General features: G+C 39.3%; 1 protein-coding gene, 1 long non-coding RNA gene and 1 pseudogene across 4 annotated transcripts in view; all 3 read right to left on the bottom strand.

The window, feature by feature from the left end:
- Nucleotides 1-246: 246 nt before the first annotated feature.
- LOC149821502 (uncharacterized) lies at nt 247-1,553 on the bottom strand. The gene is made up of 5 exons (XR_016426839.1): nt 1,333-1,553; nt 1,082-1,228; nt 769-918; nt 521-640; nt 247-425 (listed from the first exon to the last, which is right to left on the bottom strand). It is a non-coding gene; the product is annotated as an uncharacterized LOC149821502 (long non-coding RNA).
- A 4,968-nt stretch (nt 1,554-6,521) lies between these two features.
- On the bottom strand, nt 6,522-8,534 carry LOC149821501 (cytochrome P450 86A22 pseudogene; annotated as a pseudogene). The gene has a single exon (XR_016426481.1). The product of XR_016426481.1 is annotated as a cytochrome P450 86A22 pseudogene (transcript).
- Nucleotides 8,535-10,745: 2,211 nt separating this feature from the next.
- LOC149821500 (sodium-dependent phosphate transport protein 1, chloroplastic-like) overlaps nt 10,746-17,656 on the bottom strand; it is a 39,727-nt gene continuing 32,816 nt past the window's right edge. For both annotated transcript variants that reach the window (XM_089982749.1, XM_089982750.1), the window contains exons 10-12: nt 13,986-14,070; nt 13,736-13,905; nt 10,746-11,193 (exon numbers count right to left, since the gene is read on the bottom strand). In XM_089982749.1, the coding sequence (XP_089838875.1) occupies nt 13,808-13,905; nt 13,986-14,070 (183 nt within the window). In that variant the 3' untranslated portion in view covers nt 10,746-11,193; nt 13,736-13,807. The remainder of the gene's footprint in view (nt 11,194-13,735; nt 13,906-13,985; nt 14,071-17,656) is intronic.

Genomic DNA, 17,656 nt, shown 5'->3' with positions numbered 1-17,656 from the left:
ATCAGAGTAATCAAACTCATAGGGGGAAATGGTAAAAATAACATATAAACTAAAAATAGTAGTTTTATAACATCAAAATTTGCAAAGGTGCAAAGACTTGAGAATAAATCTAAAAACCCCAAGCTGAAATAAAATTAACACCACAGATATTAGAACAAGGAAACACAAAATTATTCGATGGTGGACCTTTGTCAATATGCTGCCTCAAATTCATCCATAACCAAGCATTAGAAACAGAAACCCAAGAATAACACTAAAAGCAACAAATTGTGATACATGTCAACATGCAATCTCTTCGGAAGATGAATAAGCACACAACACATTACAGGAACAAGGTAGACAGAATACTTTGATTAAAGGTTCGCCTGCATTAAATACTTGAAAGCATCAACAACAGGCGGGATCATAAACCTGTACGCCTCAATCTGTAGTATGTGAGGTGTCAGTGCAAAATGCAAAAGCAGCAAAACTAATTAACATCAAACACATCAAATATCACACAATGCACTAAAGAAAATACCTGATGAACAATTGTGCAAAGTACAATCATTGGATTAGCATGAGCCAACTTGGCGACCAAACGACCAAGCTACTTTAGGTTTTCTTTTGCAAGTCGTTTCAAGATCCTTAGAGTGTCCAGCTACATAAAGGGAAAAAATTGCACACCAAATCACGTTCAAAAGAGAGGAAAGACTGAAATGAAGTTTAGGAAAACAAAAAATAAATATGTAGTTTGTGATAGTCAATGCAAAGGTCTAGCTGGCAAACCTTTGCAGTTTGTCTTGCAGCAAAAACCACAGGAATCTTCTCATCATCTTTTTCCCACTCTCCATGATCATTTGCAAACGTGAGGTTTTTATCCCCACATGACTAGCCTGGGAAAATTAATAGAAGAGCAGCAAAATCATCGATCAACACCTAATAACAAAAATAAGCACCAAACCACAGAAAAAAGGAAATATAAGTTTCATATCATAGAATCAAAGAACGATCTCAAAACCCCCCAAACCACCAACCACCGAAAGCAAACCAAACCCAAACAAATCAACCACAAATCCCACCCAAACCCCTAAAAACCAACCGAGCAACCCTAAAATGGCATGCGCGCCATATATCTTCTAGCCCTCGAAGGTCAACATTGAGCCCTCCTAGTAGAGGTTAGCGAGGCCCACTCTGTTGGCGTCGAAGGTGCTGTAGTAGTGCTCCACGAATGCCTTAGCCACCGCTTCTGCAATCGATTTAGAGATAAGTAATCAACTAGAGATAAGCAAAGACAACCAATTTAGAAAGAACCCCACAAAAAGTTAAAAGGGTGAACATCGATGGGCCTACTTGCTTCCTCTTGAGGTCACGATCGAAAATCTTGAGCTTGAAAGTCTAGAACTCGTGATCTCCAGGAGCCGAAGGAGCGCAGGAGGGAGTTGCTGCCCACCAGACGCATGAGGGAGCGCTTCATTCTAGACGGAGGCCTTCTCGTCCATTGGTGCCCGAGCTGCCCGGACGGGATCACTAGAGGGTGCGACTAAGAGAGGGGAATTTGCTCCCGCAATCCATACGCTGGTTTTGGGTTAGCGGCACAGAGAGTGGAAGGCGCGAAAATAAAATGGGATAAGGATTACATTAGCGCAGAAAATAAAATCAAATTTTTTTGTTTTTTTAATTTTGAAATTAACATAGCGGATTAGCGGACGATAAAAATTGTCGGCTATTTTGTTTGTATGACGATAATAATTTATCGTCAGCCAATTTAGTTTGAAAATTTAAAAAATAGGTATAACCGACTATTATTTTTCTTATAGCGACCATAGTTTATGGTCAGGATAAAAATACAACCAAGGTTTTTTTATTGTCGGCTATGTTAGTTTTAAAAAAAAAATGGACAATAAGGTGTATGCCACATCACCCATGCGGTATAAGGGACACAACCAGCGATTTTTATTGTAAGCTATCTTCATTTTTTTGTTTTGAAACTAAGGTAGCTGATGATAAAAATCATTAGCTATTTTTCTTATACAGATAAATTTAAAAAATGAATATAACCTATAGTGGCAATAATTTATTGTCGATATAATAAACACATCCAACAATTTTTATCGTTGGCTATGTTAGTTTCAAAATAAAATAAATAAATAAAAATTTGACATAAGTAATGATAAAAACCGTCGGCTATGATCCTTGTACCGACAATAAATTACCGTTGGTTATATTAGTTTAAAATGGATGATAAATATCATCGACTATTGATTAAAATTGATGATAATTATCGTGATTATTGGTGATGATAAATTATCATCGTAAATATAAGTGATTTTTACTATGACATAAAATATGGTTGGATTAAATTATTATTGATGATCATCGCTCTTATTTTGATCGGTAATGATCTGTTTTCTTGTAATGAGAGAGTAATCAAATAATGATAACATGGTCGCAAGAGAGGTTAGCCTAGTGGGGTGAGGCCTGGCCACCAGGTAGTCAAGGTTGGATTTTAACGGGCGTCTCCTTTTTGTACAAGCAGACATACATCATAGGTAGGGACGAGGGTCATAGCTTTGAAGTTTATCGCAACCAGGTCTTCCAGCCGGGTGCAGTTTTTTCTGTTTATAAATAAACAAATACTAATAATTTGTATACATAAGGAACCAAGCCTAACCTTATTCTTTTGACTGCCTAAAACATCTAATAAATTCTACCAAGAACAAACCAGGAAAACATAAAGATCATAAACTTTTGAGTATATTTGGACACACGGTAGGTCAACAAGAAACATAGCAACTTTTGAGAGCAGATTTGTTGGACCAACACTTGCTGACCTAAGCAGGTAAGTGTTCTCGAGTTTGAATGAGCGCCACATATGTAAGCACGTGGGGCTCATTTTCCCGTGTGTGTCTGCATCACTTAGCATCGAAGTCTGGTGCATTTGCAAAGACTTAAGTATCCTTTCCCGACATTAGCGCCATGAAACGATGTTTCGAGTAATGTACCAAAATGTCCTTCAGCCAAAAAATGAGGATAACCTTTTGTTTTCGCCCTAAGCAGTAAACACCTCTACTTGAAGAGTCTCAACCTCAAAATATGTCGCCCTATCCGTTCTGGATCACCCTTACACCTCCAAAGGAGCACCCTTTATCGTCGTCTGCTGTCGCGGAAGCACCCTTTGTCATCGTCTGTTGCCAGAGCACCTTTTACCGTCGTCTGCTGCCGGACCACCTTTTACCGTCGTCTGTTGTTGGACCACCATTTGTCGTGCAACTGAGGATCTATCAGATATTAAATCAACAAGAGTAGATTCAAAAGTATACTCTGCAGCTGGTAGCTCCATGTTCTTCTGCAGAAATTCTGACAACTCTGTATCAGGAGTCAGATCCCATATATCCTTTGCAAGCAAACAAGCTCATTCGTAATGGTTGTACATACTCATCGAAGAGAAATAATTGAAGATCTTTACAAAGAATGGGTTGACCCTGCCAAAGGAAAGGTGGTTGGAAGCATGATAAGGTATCACTCATGAGGAGTGTAATAAATTGAAGTTTATTAACTTAGTATACAAACTTTATAAACTTTGTTCAACATTCAATGCCATTCAGCTATTTGTAATAATCTTCGAGTTATTATTTACCATGCCAATAAAACTAACGATTTTTAGTATTAACATGTTTTGACGCGATTCATACGACAAATATCATAATAATTGACTCTAGCAAGCACATAATAACTATTTACAATGATTCAGACTTCAATTAATGTGCAACAATTTTAATAGAAATCGCTAAATGAGCAACATTTTGAACACATAAATCGATGTACATATCGCATAATATACTACAAATCGATACGACAATTCAACATAATCGCTTATTCATATTACAAATCAATATAATAAACGTAAGCATAATAGCTTACAAATCGATATTAACAAACAAAACAATATCTCTCAAATCGATAGTATATTACTACAACCGTGCTTTGCGTTATACTATTCCAATATTTTCTATACAAAGGCAAATCGTTGTGGCCGACATAGACGTCATTGCGTAAAACTCATAAATTGTCAACCGGAATATAGGTCTCACAAGGCATATCGATTTTTGACAACGAGCGGGATGTGAAACGATGTTTCCTTTATAAATGAATGGCACATATTTTGGTAACAAAGCCAAATCGACACGATTTATGATTTGTGATTTATACATTTAAAGCAACAATGATTTATACATTTAACGCAGTAGCAATTTATGATATATAAAGTTACCAAGATTTGTAAGTTTGCTAAATCGTACAACGTGGTTTACTGTTGAAGCCCAAATGTTACAACGATGTGTACTTATAAAAGGTGCGATTTCTACATCGATTTGTAAGTTTGAAGCAGTGATTTGTACATTTAAAGTAGGAATGATTTATATGTTTGATGCAATAGCGATTTATACTAACCCTAAATGAGCAACGATTTGAACACGCAAATGACCACCTCATGTCAAGAGTGAATCCAATGCCTGTACCCTTCTTATCATATGCATCATTAGTGCACATATTCAATTCATCAGGTGCGTCGATAGTACGAATGTCCGTTGCTTCATGACTTCCTAATGATTGAGATACGTCATCTTCACTGCAACTAGCTGATATGCTCAACACTGTCATGTGTAAAATACCAATTTGCGTTAGCCAACGCATACGTTTACTACGATTTATTCAAGATGCATATAACAACGACTACTGATTAGTTAAGCATAATAGCTTACAAATCGATATTAACAAATAACATCATATCTAACAAATCGATACTCGAAAACAAATATTATCTAACAAATCGATATACGACAATTCAGCATAATATATTACAAATCGATAGTAACAAACAAAACAATATCTCACAAATCGATAGTAGAAAACACATAATATTTTACAAATCGATATACGACAATTCACCATAATATATTATAAATCGATATTAACACACAAAACAATATCTCACAAATCGATAATAGAAAACACATAATATCTTACAAATCAATATACGACAATTCAGCATAATATATTACAAATCGATATTAACAAACAAAATAATGTCTCACAAATCGATAATAGAAAACACATAATATCTTACAAACCGATATACGACAATTCAGAATAACATATTACTGATCGATATTAACAAATAAAATAATATCTCATAAATCGTCACTATAAAACACATAATAGCTTACAAATCGATATACAACAATTCAGCATAATATTACAAATCGATATCAACAGACAAAACAATATTTCACAAATCGATACTAGAAAATGCACAATATCTTACAAATCGATATACGATAATTCAAAATAAGATATTACAGATCGATATTAACAAACAAAATAATATCTCATAAATCATCACTATAAAACACATAATAGCTTACAAATCGATATACGGTAATTCAGTATAATATTACAAATCGATATCAACAAACAAAACAATATTTCACAAATCGACACTAGAAAATACATAATATCTTACAAATCGATATACTACAATTCAGCATAATATATTACAAACGAAACAATATCTCACAAATCGATATACATGTTACTATAACTGCAATTTGTGTTACATTGCATATACTGAGTGAATGAACGATACCGGATGGGGTAGAGGCCCTTGCTTGCATCTGTAACCAAGCATTATTGTCGACAGGTCCTAACGTCTTACAAATGTCTTCAAGTTTTCAACCGTTGAAACGATATAATCTACCTGCAATAACAAAACAATGCCTTAATGACACTCACGATGACATACGTTCTTCAACAATAACATGATAACATGGAAATGTACTCACGATGCTTTAATGGCACTTGTTAGAATGTTTGTGCGTCATTGCTTTTTTTCATATTGCCTTATGAAAACGAAGAAGAAAAAAAGACTATAAAAAGAGATGACCGACAAATCCCCCTTTGATGCCCACCAATGATTGAACCAGCCGTTCGATTTATAGTTATCTCCACGAGGTAGGAATGAACTAGAAAACATTTTCTATCTAACACAAGTCAGGAACAAGAAGGCGGCCATGTGTTGTAGCACAAGCTAAAAACAAAGGCGGAACGTGCAAATCTATATATGAGGAGCATAAGAACATTTTTGTCCAACACATATCTATCTTATGGGAGGACATTTTTGTCAAAAGCATATATACCTTTTTTATATGTTATTTTATTATAAAGTCATCGTAAGAAACATTGGCATATGAATTATCGTGGGTCCCAAGATGTTCCTCCGTACACACAGGAATACACGAATTTGTGTTTCGGGGAGAACACACAACCCATACATATCTGCTCATTGTTGGCGAAGCTCAGAAAATTTTCAACCCCAACAACCAAAACTAAGTCAAGCTGACCTAGCCTTACCAACTCACCCTGCTGCAAGAAGGTCAGATTCATCCGCCTGGTCCACAAGGTCTGAAACAATTACCAGATCATAAAGATAGGATGCACAAACAACAGAAAAATTAAAGAGGCTCAGATCCTGCAACTAGTTCTTTCTTGATCAACAAACCATCATTTTCATTAGATATCATATTCGTTTGCCTTCCAAATTTATTGTCCGGCCAAGAAACCATAATGCATACACGATAATGATCCCCCACTTACATCATGCAACATTTTAATAATTTTCATGCATACACACAGAAACAACAAATCTATAAAGCAACATTTAGCCGGAACACAAATCATTGCACCCGGAACCCCAGAGGGTAACGGCAACCGTAAAGCAACCAACCAATCAGCATCCAAGCTTCCTAGGGCTTACGTGGACCTTCAGGCCATGTTTCATGAAGAGAGTGAGTGACATCTTCTGCACCACCTGGTGGCCGGGCACCAAAGAGAGCCGGTGACGGAGCAAGACTGCAGCAGCTATGGATTTCATCTGCAGGTAGGCGAGCTCCTTGCCTAGGCAGATCCTCGGCCCTCCATTGAAGGACACAAACTTGAACGGGTCCTGCGGCGGCTCAAACTTGTCTCCGGCCTTTGACAGCCACCGTTCCGGCCGGAATTCCAGGCAATCCTCCCCCCAGATCCATTCCATCCTCCCCACCGAGTATATCGAGTACGTGACCGACGATCCGGCAGGCACCATGGTTCCGTCCGGCAACACGTCATCGTTGAGCACGTACTTGAAATCCTGTGGCACGGATGGGTATAGCCGGAGCGTCTCCGATAATGCGGCTTTCAGGTACACCAACCGGTCGACTTCATCGAAGGTGAGCGGCTCCTTTGTCCACTCAGCCAGATCCTTCCCCCGTGTCTGCACGAGCACACCGGAGATCTCGGCGATAATCTTGTCTTCAACCCTTGGATTCTGCATGACAAGGTAGAAGAACCAGCTGAGCGCCACCGAGGAAGTGTCCCGACCGGCAAGGACGAAGTTCAGTGCTATCTGCCGGAGAACTGCATTCGAGTAAGCCTTGCCGTAGCCGTCCTTCTTCTTCATGAACCGCGAGAGGAGGTCGTCGTGCGCGGCTGCGGCCGCCCCGGTCCCGTTCTGAGCCACCATGGTTTCCTTCCTTTCTGCAATTATCTCCGACAGATAGGTCTCCACGATCTTGACGCCCTCCTTCAACGTTACCTCAGTGCCTATTCCCAGGCTCTTCTTCACCTTCCATATGAACTCGGGGAAGAGAAAGCGTTGCAGAGCAGCTTCGGTGGTGCGGTCGAAGGCAGCGCAGAAGGGATTCTCCGGCAGCTCCAGCGATAACGTCTCTGGATCCTTGCCGAAGGCGAGACCGCATATGTTATCAAAGGTTAAACGGAGGAGAAGGTCCTGGACATCAACTGCACTCTTCCTGCACTGTGCAGTTTCGAGGATGCACCACAGCCGGTGCTTTATAGAGCGGTTCACCCACCTAGCCATGGCCTGCCGGAGAGTCCGGGTGGTGAACTCGAGTGCGGCCGTCTTCCGCTGCACCAGCCATGTCTCGCCGTCGCTGTTGAAGATCCCCTCGCCGAGAAGATCGTGGAACGCCGCCTGCCATGTCGGGCCCTTTGGGTAGTTGTCGAACCGGAGCTTGAGTATGTGCTCCAAGTTCTTGGGGTTGCAGGTGACTGTTACCAGGCCTTGCTTCCGAGCTAAGAACGGCACCGCACATATGCAGGTCTGGTAGGTGGCGAAGCTCGTTTTCCGCAGGTTATCGGCGATCCAGTCGTGCATGCGCGACGCATTCCAAATTAGCCCCGGCAAGCTCCCGGCCAGCGGCCACACCCGGGGGCCGGAAAGCGTCCGGTTCAGAGAAATGAACCAGAGGAAGTAGGAAGAGAGGGCTATCATGATCAAGGGGATCATTGTCAACACTTCCATCGCTGCCCAACTGTTGCTTTACACCTATCTACTGTATCATCAAGTGTGTAAATGAACACTTGCAGGAAGAAGGAAAGAGGTAGTTTGTTTTGAGAAATTGGGTGATGGTGATGTGGGGGGTGGGGATGGGAGGTATATAAGAGAGGTGAGAGGGGTGGTGTAGTAGTGTGTGTTATCTTCTGTGTGTTGGTGACGATTCTTCTGCTGGGAGATTGAGATAAGGCTTTCAGGTTAGAGATTTCCCGTTTTGTGAAATGTAGAGAGGGTGGTTGGGAAATTAAAGATGGTTGCCCCTCACGATGGTCGTCGTTCGGTTGAACGCACAAACGTGAACCGACGATACCGATTTCTTGACGTTAAACAAAAAAAGATAATCTGATAGGTATCCTTTTCTTGAAATTTTTACTCATCTACGGCCAAGCATTATTGTTACAAACCACCAGCCAAGCTCGAGTCGGCATAGGAAATGAACCGAAAAGTGGTTTATAAAGGCCTACACGTCTCAGTTTAGTTCAACATGTTCTACCTGGGGTTGGTCATGAAACATGATCAAGTTCACGAACTCATCCGTTTCGAACTGGCAGTAAAAGGGTTGGATTGGAGTTCATGATCTCGGTCGCACTTCCACTGATGATGTCGAAACATACTCTGAGAAAAAGTCGGGCCAAAATTGCCAGTATTGATAGGTTGGCCCCTTCAAGAACGGCTTAGAATGGTGAGATGTCTTTTTGTCAAATTGTGACAGAAGACGGTCTCAATCAAATATTCATGATCTTTTGAATATCATTATCAACCAAGTAACGAAACTACTTGCTTGGACCTGCAACAAGGTGGGTCGAATCGATTTTGGGTCCATCCATTGTTCCGAGTCTTTTTAATATAAGGAGATCTGTTGATATATATATATATATATATATATATATATATATATATATATATATATATATATATATATATAGAGAGAGAGAGAGAGAGAGAGAGAGAGAGAGAGAGAGAGAGAGATGAGGTGGTGGTTGGAAACGGGTAATCTGCCGATTTCTGCACGCTACTCGCCGGACACGTTTTTTCTTTTCTGGGGGCGAGTGTCAGAGCGTCCTGAAAGTATCACACTTTCATGCTACAGATATCCCAAGAAACGTTGATTTATAGATAGGGAAGTCGTTCTTTTAGATTTTTCCTTTTTTTGGGGGATTCTTGGAGAAGAGCCATAAATCCTCTCTGATCATGTTGTTGCCTCACTCGAATAACCAAATTGCGAGAGCTGATCAGGTGATCTGTTAAATCACTTTAAGAAAGTGATTTGACATCTTGACCGTCCATTGCTTCATCCCACAAGGACCTCATGACTCTTGTAGACGGTGAGGATGCTAAATCACTTTTCTAAAAGTGATTTGACAGAGATCACTTGATCTGCTCTCGTTGTGTAGAGGCCATTGCACATTGCCATCGTTAACACGTTATTTACGTGCTGGCCGCACCACGATATCAACATCTTGTGGTAACCATATACTATGTTATCACTATATAGAATCATTATCATCATCATATAAAGCAGGGTCCATCATCATGTGACCATGTGCCAACCACCAACACCACATTATTTATGTCCTGCCATCACAGCCACCACATCTCCATTAATGCATGTCGATCATATGCGTCCACAAACACGAGGACATCATCATCATCATCTCCCACCACCATCGGCACTCTATTTATCAGAATGATCTTGCCAGCACTCATTAATGTACATCAATCATATGCCGCATCAACCTCAAGGACCACCACCATCATCATAATCATAATCATTATGCATGGCCACCATGTTAACATGGAAAATCGACACCTTTATTAATGTAAAACTCAACACATTCATCACGCAGCAGCATCATTTCAAGGAATCCTGTAAATAGGACGATCATTATCATATATGCCATTAGTACTCAACTCTTAGTGAAGAGCACTTGTGTTGTCTTCTTCAGGCTACTTGCTCTCTTTCATTGGTCTCTCTAAAGAGTCTAAAATATTCTCTTGAATGATTTAAGATTTTTCTTTTTGGATAGGCAAGCTGGGGTTGAATGATTTTAAGATGTCACAGTTGAAAATGGATCTGTTGACAATTCAAAGATTTTAACGTGAATAATGTATTTGGGACAACCCAAAAGAGCAAAACTGGAATCCTAAATGAACTGTGGTCAACCTGCACATTAAGAACTTCTAGAACACCCATGTTCACCACGCCTCTCATGTTCAATTTGAAAATAAAAAGGGATATAATCTGGTTTAGAAAATGAACAGAGAATCATCAAGGAAAGAAATCAAATAATGGCATGAAGCCACAATCATTGATCCTTATCATTAATTATAATACATGCACTCTTCTAGAAAGCTTCCATTGTCTCGAAAAGAATTTGCCATTATCATGTTCAGAGCCAACCTACATAATTAAGGATTAAACTTAATAACAATGCACGGCTAGAAGGAAAACAGGGTAGCAGGAAAAGCAATAACCAACCAGCTCTTTGATGTAGTATGAGAATAATAAAATTGATATAAAATAATACACAAAAATAAATTAATACAATATTACATGAGCACCAAGAGCAGAAGGGCATGATTCTAAAATCCCAGAATTATGTTCTTTTTTAGTAGAATCAGTCGAAAATTTTGCGAAAAGAATGCATCTTTTACTTGTGATATATGGGGCAAACAGCTAAATATATACCGCGTAATATTCACAAGATCTTACAGTGGATGACTTTACCCCGCTGATTGATCTCACCCTTGAGCACCCCAGATGATAGAAAATTCCAGGTCTTGAGGCCTATCTGTCTGCTGGTCGTGCCACAGAGCAATGACTGCAAGAGCCCATTTCATATTTAGTAGGCCAAGAAAAAACATATTCACATTCTATGGAATTAACACCACAAACATCTTTTTGATCTTTAACAAGTGACTGCCATAAACAAAATCCTAAAACCTCATCATCAGCATCAAGTGCTATCCGAACTACATGGGGTCTGGTAAACAAATTGCAACATCTACCAAAGGAAATATTCATAAGAGTTTGAAAGCATTAGATATGGCATGATCCAGATTATGTTCTTTCAAGAATACAGTAGATGTACCCAGATGCTCACAGACAGATCAAAATTCAAAATTCAAAATTCAAAATTCAAAGAGGTGGCCAGATCATAATTTATTTGTACAACAATGGAACCATTTTCTCTTAATGTCCACAAACATTAGTACAAAAACTAACCAAGTTTCTTCATTATTACATTTCAACTAGTACTTAATCATTGGATAGATGGGAAATTTCCTTTATCCTCGAATGTGGTACTATACTGCATTGCCAACAACACAAAGATATTACTTTTCCATTTACGTTTACACATTGAATTGAACCAAAGTAAAACTATATCAGATTTAGTGTTTCAGTTTGGAGGCCTAGTTATGGTTTTACTGTATCATCAATGAATCCAACCTTTTATGACAACACCAAACATAAGGGCATTAATTATCAAATTTCCTAGTAAACTCTTCCAAAGCCAACCAGTCAATCTTAAGCATGCTTTCATCAATAGAAAATAGTGATGTGCTTAGAAGGCCATGAATCCATACCAAGCTGCAAGCTTCACATGCATAGAAAATTAAGCATAAAAATTTGTCCATCACCAATAAAAAGTACAACAGTAGCAACTTGTTGGTTGTAGGCTTGTAGCTTATTTATGGTGAAGTCATAAAATTTTCACTCAAGTGAAAATGTTTTAACGTTTTGAATTACATAGTGACATTTTTGTTTCTCTTCAACATTATCCATGTCAGTATTTTATTTGTGAAGATCTTGGATAGATAAAGGATTCATCTTTCGGTATTTATGGGAAAGCCTATGAGGGTGAATACAAATGGAAGTTATATTAGTTTTCAGTTCTCGTGTTATTTTGTTTGGAATCGTCTCCTTTGCGAAATAAAGAGCCTCAGCTTGCTTATCAAAAAAGAAAAAGAAAGAAAAGACCTAGCCTTTCTTGCATCTTGAGATCTGTTCAGCTTGAAGAATGGAAGTGAGCTTCATTTTGGTTTATCCATGTTTTCTTATAGAAGCATCTGCAGCTAACCTGCCCCCAATCCTTATACCGTAACTACCAAGACCACATCTCCACAATCACAATGGCTTCCCCAGAAAACTTCAAGAGCCAAATGCAAAGGAAATGGTGCAATGACTGACAGCTATGCAATCAATGGCTGATAAGGTCATCGTTGGACAAATTGAACAATCAAAATCCTATCAAACTCAAAAAATCTGGCACATTGATACAGACATGGGTACAGGACATGATACAAATATGGTTTGTTATAACTTATACATAGTTGATTTTATAGGAATCGACTCTTGGATCATCCGATTCCAATACACAAGTAGGTTTTCATAAGGTTTAAAGATCAACGGTTTAAGATTTTAATAAATATTCAAGGCTTAAAAAATTATGTTTTTTATCGGGAAAACATGATCCAAGTGTAATTTCCCAGTAAACTGACCATGTCGAACACATCTGTACTATCAAGTTTAAGGAAAACAGAGAAAAAACCCTTTAAAAACCCGGTTAGATAGAGAAGTGATAAGCAGCTACCACCTTATATATATATATATATAATACATGTATGATTATGTAATTCAAAATCCTTAATCTAAAGCGATAAAAGATAAATATTAAGTGCAAATTCTTGAATAGAATTCTGAATCAAAATGATAAATCCAAATTGAAATCAAAGTGAAATGTAATCAGCAAATTTTTAAAGAAAAGAAACACAAGTAAATATAAAATAAACGACAAAGATCATAAAAAGCATAGATAAAGTAAAGGTCACACATTGACCTTGTCCAACACAGGTTTGACTGTGTCCATTAAGTGTCGTGATCTATGGTATCATGTCTGGTGTCATGATATGCCAACATGAGATATGCATGCCAAATGAAGTGTTTGTGAAACATAGCAAAAACAAATATTAAGAATCAAAATTTGCTTCCTTAGCAAGCTGATCAGTTGTTCAAATCGAAAATTTTATTATTCTTAAGGTGACACCAGGACACATCCTTAGTTTTCTTTTGGGAGTGAAACGCCACAGAATTACTTTCTTAATGTAGGCAGTATTCTAAAGAAGTTGATTTAGTTGGAGCAGTATGCAACAATCAATTTGCATGTCCTTGCGCAAATGTCCATGAGAACAAGTTAGTTAGTCCAGAAAAAAAGCTACCATCTTTCTGCCATGTATCAGTCACCATCTTACTTACATGTCAGAAGTCAACCATGCATAATATCAAGATCAACATCTTTGTGACTTTTGCATAAATCTTGACCACAACTTCAAGGCAATAGAACGGGATGTTGGATAACTTACATTTTTCCTTCCTTCTATATAAATTTCTTCGTTCTGATGATAGGTACATAAAGTGATCCTATGATGTCTGTATCAATCAAGGATCTTTTCCCCAGTAGAGAAGAGATTAAAGACAACTGTGCCAGCAAGATACAGAGATACTGATATGTTGAAGACATCATCCCATGATCCTGAAAAAACTGATCTGTTAAAAGGAAAAAGATAATAGTAACTAGCTTTCAATTCCATTTATCACTAAGATGAATCTAACCATGTTGAAGAATGTAGCCCGTTGCTGCTGTCCCAAAGACACCGGCTAGCACACCAGCAGTGTTTGATAAACCTAAAAGTACACCCTGTTCAAAAATATAAACATCTTGAATTAGATAGGACGTTCGCAAAAAAGTTTACCTGACATGTTCAAAGACATTCCCATGGCATATAAAAAAGGAAGAGAGAGAGAGGGAGAGAGAGAGAGAGAGAGAGAGTTGACTCAGTCTTTTGCATTCATATAATGTTTTTTGCACTATAAGTATGAATTCTTATAGATGAGTAACCTGAAGGAGAAAAGAGGAAACCGAAAGAAAAGGATGACAAGATAGGTGCCATGACACATTGCCGTCAGAAAGATCTTGCTGGAAACCATGCATGTTGAGCATCTGTTCTGATCAGAATTTATTGTATGCATAGGCTTCAACAATTTTCCTTTTTTATTTCTGCTTATTTAACCAGGCCTAGGAGCTATACATTATGTATCTAGCTCAATACATTGAAAGATGGATTGTAAAACTCTCGGAAAAAATATATATCGGGTCGGACCCGGGTCGGGTCCGGACCAAACCCGGATCCGAGCTGGGCATGCCCCACCCCGCGGTCTTTTTAAAGACCACCGGGGTTAGGGTTTTCTCATGCAAGAAAACCCTAACCCCCCTTCTCCTTTCGTCTGCCGCCTCAGCGACCCTCCCTCTCTCCTCTCCTGTCCGAGCTCCGCCAACCCACCGGCAGGCAGGGCCTCCCCTTCCCGACGACGCGACCTCGCCGCCCTCGCTCTCAAGCATCCTGCCGCCGCTCGTCCTCTCTCTTCTCTCGTCCGGCCTCCGACCCCCGGCCTGCAGCTTGCCGGAGCCGATGCCGACGACAACCTCCTCCTTTCGGACACCTCTCAGGTAAACCCTCTCTCTCTCTCTGTCTTTTCTCGTTGCTTCATCTTCTTCTTCTTCCTGTTTGCACAGAGGAGGGGCCGAGCCCCTCCCCGGTGCCCCATTTTTGGCTGTTTCGGCAAGCCTGCAAGGGTGAAGCCCCTGCCCTTACCTGCCCTGTTGGTGTCGAGATGGGTCGGGCTCAACATGACGGCCGAGTCCACCCTGCCCCTCCAATTTTATCGTTCTTTCGCTAACGGTTTATCTTTTCACAGATTTCGCATCGGAGCACGCTCGTGCCTCATGGCCCAAACACGTCCTCTCTTACGCTCGCAGGAGTACGCAGAACCGCAACCCCCCAAGGTAGGAGAAAGTTGCGCAAATGACAATGAACGAACCTAAATTAAGCAATTAAAACGTAAAATGAGAAAAGAAAGGACTAAGGACAATATATATATATATATATATATATATATATATATATATATATATATATATATATGTATGCATTTAACTCAAGGACGTGTTTTCGTGATCCTTGAACTTTTACTTTCTTATCTTTATTGCTTTCTATTGCCACCGCGCTTTATGTGCCCAGGCTTTTATTTCGCATTTACTTTCTATCTTTATTTTCTTGTCTTTACTTTACCGTCGCGCTTTATTTGCCCAGGCTTTTATTTTTGCATTTATTTTTTGTCTTTACTTTCTGTCTTTACTTTCTTGTCGCGCTTAATGTACTGAGGCTTTTCTTTTTGTCCTTTCTTGTTTTTATTTTGCCAACGCTCTTCAGTGCACTGCCTTACGTATTTCTTGGTTGCATGTTTGTTTAGCAGAGGTACAGTTTCGTACCTCGTGCACTGCCATGCATATTTACTTGCTTGCTTATTTGTTTAGTCGAGGTGTGGTTTTGTACCTCATGCACTGCCTTGCGTATTCGCATGCATGTTTGTTTAATCGAGGTATGATTTTGTACCTCACGCACTGCCGTGCGTATTTACTTGCTTGCTTATTTGTTTAGTCGAGGTGCGGTTTCGTACCTCATACATTGCCTTATGCATTTACTTGCTTGCTTATTTGTTTAGTCGAGGTACAATTTTGTACCTCGTGCACTCCTTATGCATTTACTTGCATGTTTGTTTAACCGAGGTGCGGTTTCGTACCTTATGCACTGCTTTGCGCATTAACTTGCATGTTTGTTTAGCCGAGGTACAGTTTCGTACCTTGTGCACTGTTTAAAAGGTTTTTCACTCGACACACAATTTTGCACTTTAGGGATCGATTGCATCCTACCGTCGCACTGTATTGGACACGAGCTCGCTTTTTGCTGACTTACACTTAAGTGCAACTTTGAGCGTATTCCATTTCGTTCTTTTGCTTTTAAAAGACACGATGCACACTTATGCACTTCGGTTCTAAAAAAAATGATTTTTAGGCGCAAACAACAACAAACAACAACAACAACAACAACTACGCCTTCATCCCAAAACAATTGGGGTCAGCGATATGAACCAAAAAAGAAAATCATTCTGGGTCTTCCACATGAATCCTTCTCCTCCAATCATTTCTATCCAATGCCATGTCCTCGGTGAGGTTCAAAGCATTCATATCCTTTCCTATCATCTCCATCCATGTCTTCCTAGGCCTACCCCGACCTCTTTTAACTAATATATTTTCCCATTTCTCCATCCTTCTAACTGGAGCATCATTAGGCCTTCGCCGAATATGTCCAAACCATCGTAAACAATTCTCTCTCATCTTATTTTCAATGGGTGCAACGCCTACCTTCTTACGTATCTCCTCGTTTCGAATCTTATCTTTTATTGTATTTTCACACATCCATCTAAGCATACGCATCTCAGCTACACTCATTTTTTGAATATGATGTCTCTTGGCAGCCCAACATTCTGTACCATATAGTAAAGCGAGCCTAATAGTCGTCCTATAAAACTTTTCCTTCAACCGCAATGGCATTCTACAATCGCACAACACTCCAGTTGCACTTTTCCATTTCATCCACCCAACCTTTATCCTATGATTTACATCTCCATCAATTTCTCCATACTTTTGAATGATAGATCCCAAATATTTGAAACAATCATCCACCGGTATTTCTTGCTCACCAAGCTTCACTACACTCCCATCACTACTTCGTTGCTTACTAAACCGACATTCCATATATTTTGTCTTACTCTTACTCAATTTAAAACCTCTTGCTTTCAATGTCTGTCTCCATAATTCTAACTTAGCATTAACCCCAGCTCTAGACTCATCAATCAAAACAATATCATCAACAAACAATATACACCACGACACATTTTCTTGAATTGATCTCGTAAGCTCATCCATCACTCTAGCAAATAGGAAAGGGCTCAAAGCAGATCCTTGATGTAACCCATCTTATTTTTAGGCACAAACCTATTTTCAAAATGCATAGTTTTGTAAAACAGATTTTGAAAGTCTTTTGCGAGATAGGGGCTGGATCTCCCAAATCGATGTATTTGGGAGAAGTGTTTTACAACTTCGGTTCGTGTATTCGATGCAACTCAGATAACCCTCTTTAGGGGCATGTGCATGGGTTGGGTGAGGGTTCTACTGAGGAACCTGCACCATCGCTAGATTTTTGCTGCATCACTTTCTTTGTGAGATTATGCTATTGGGTTTCTTTTTAGAAATTCATGCCCCTCTCTTCGTAGCCGTACTTTTAGACATGTACGATACGTCTGGACTACGAGGAATAGGATGAGAGGTTTGTGGTAATAACCTCGAAATATGTTTTGGCACAATATTGTAATCATGTAATATT

The sequence above is a fragment of the Nuphar pumila genome, chromosome 12 (genome assembly GCF_984573655.1).
Source record: "Nuphar pumila chromosome 12, dmNupPumi1.hap1.1, whole genome shotgun sequence".
NCBI classification, from domain to species: Eukaryota; Viridiplantae; Streptophyta; class Magnoliopsida; order Nymphaeales; family Nymphaeaceae; genus Nuphar; species Nuphar pumila.
Note: the sequence above shows the minus strand (reverse complement) of the source record. Positions and strands in the feature narration are given on the sequence as shown.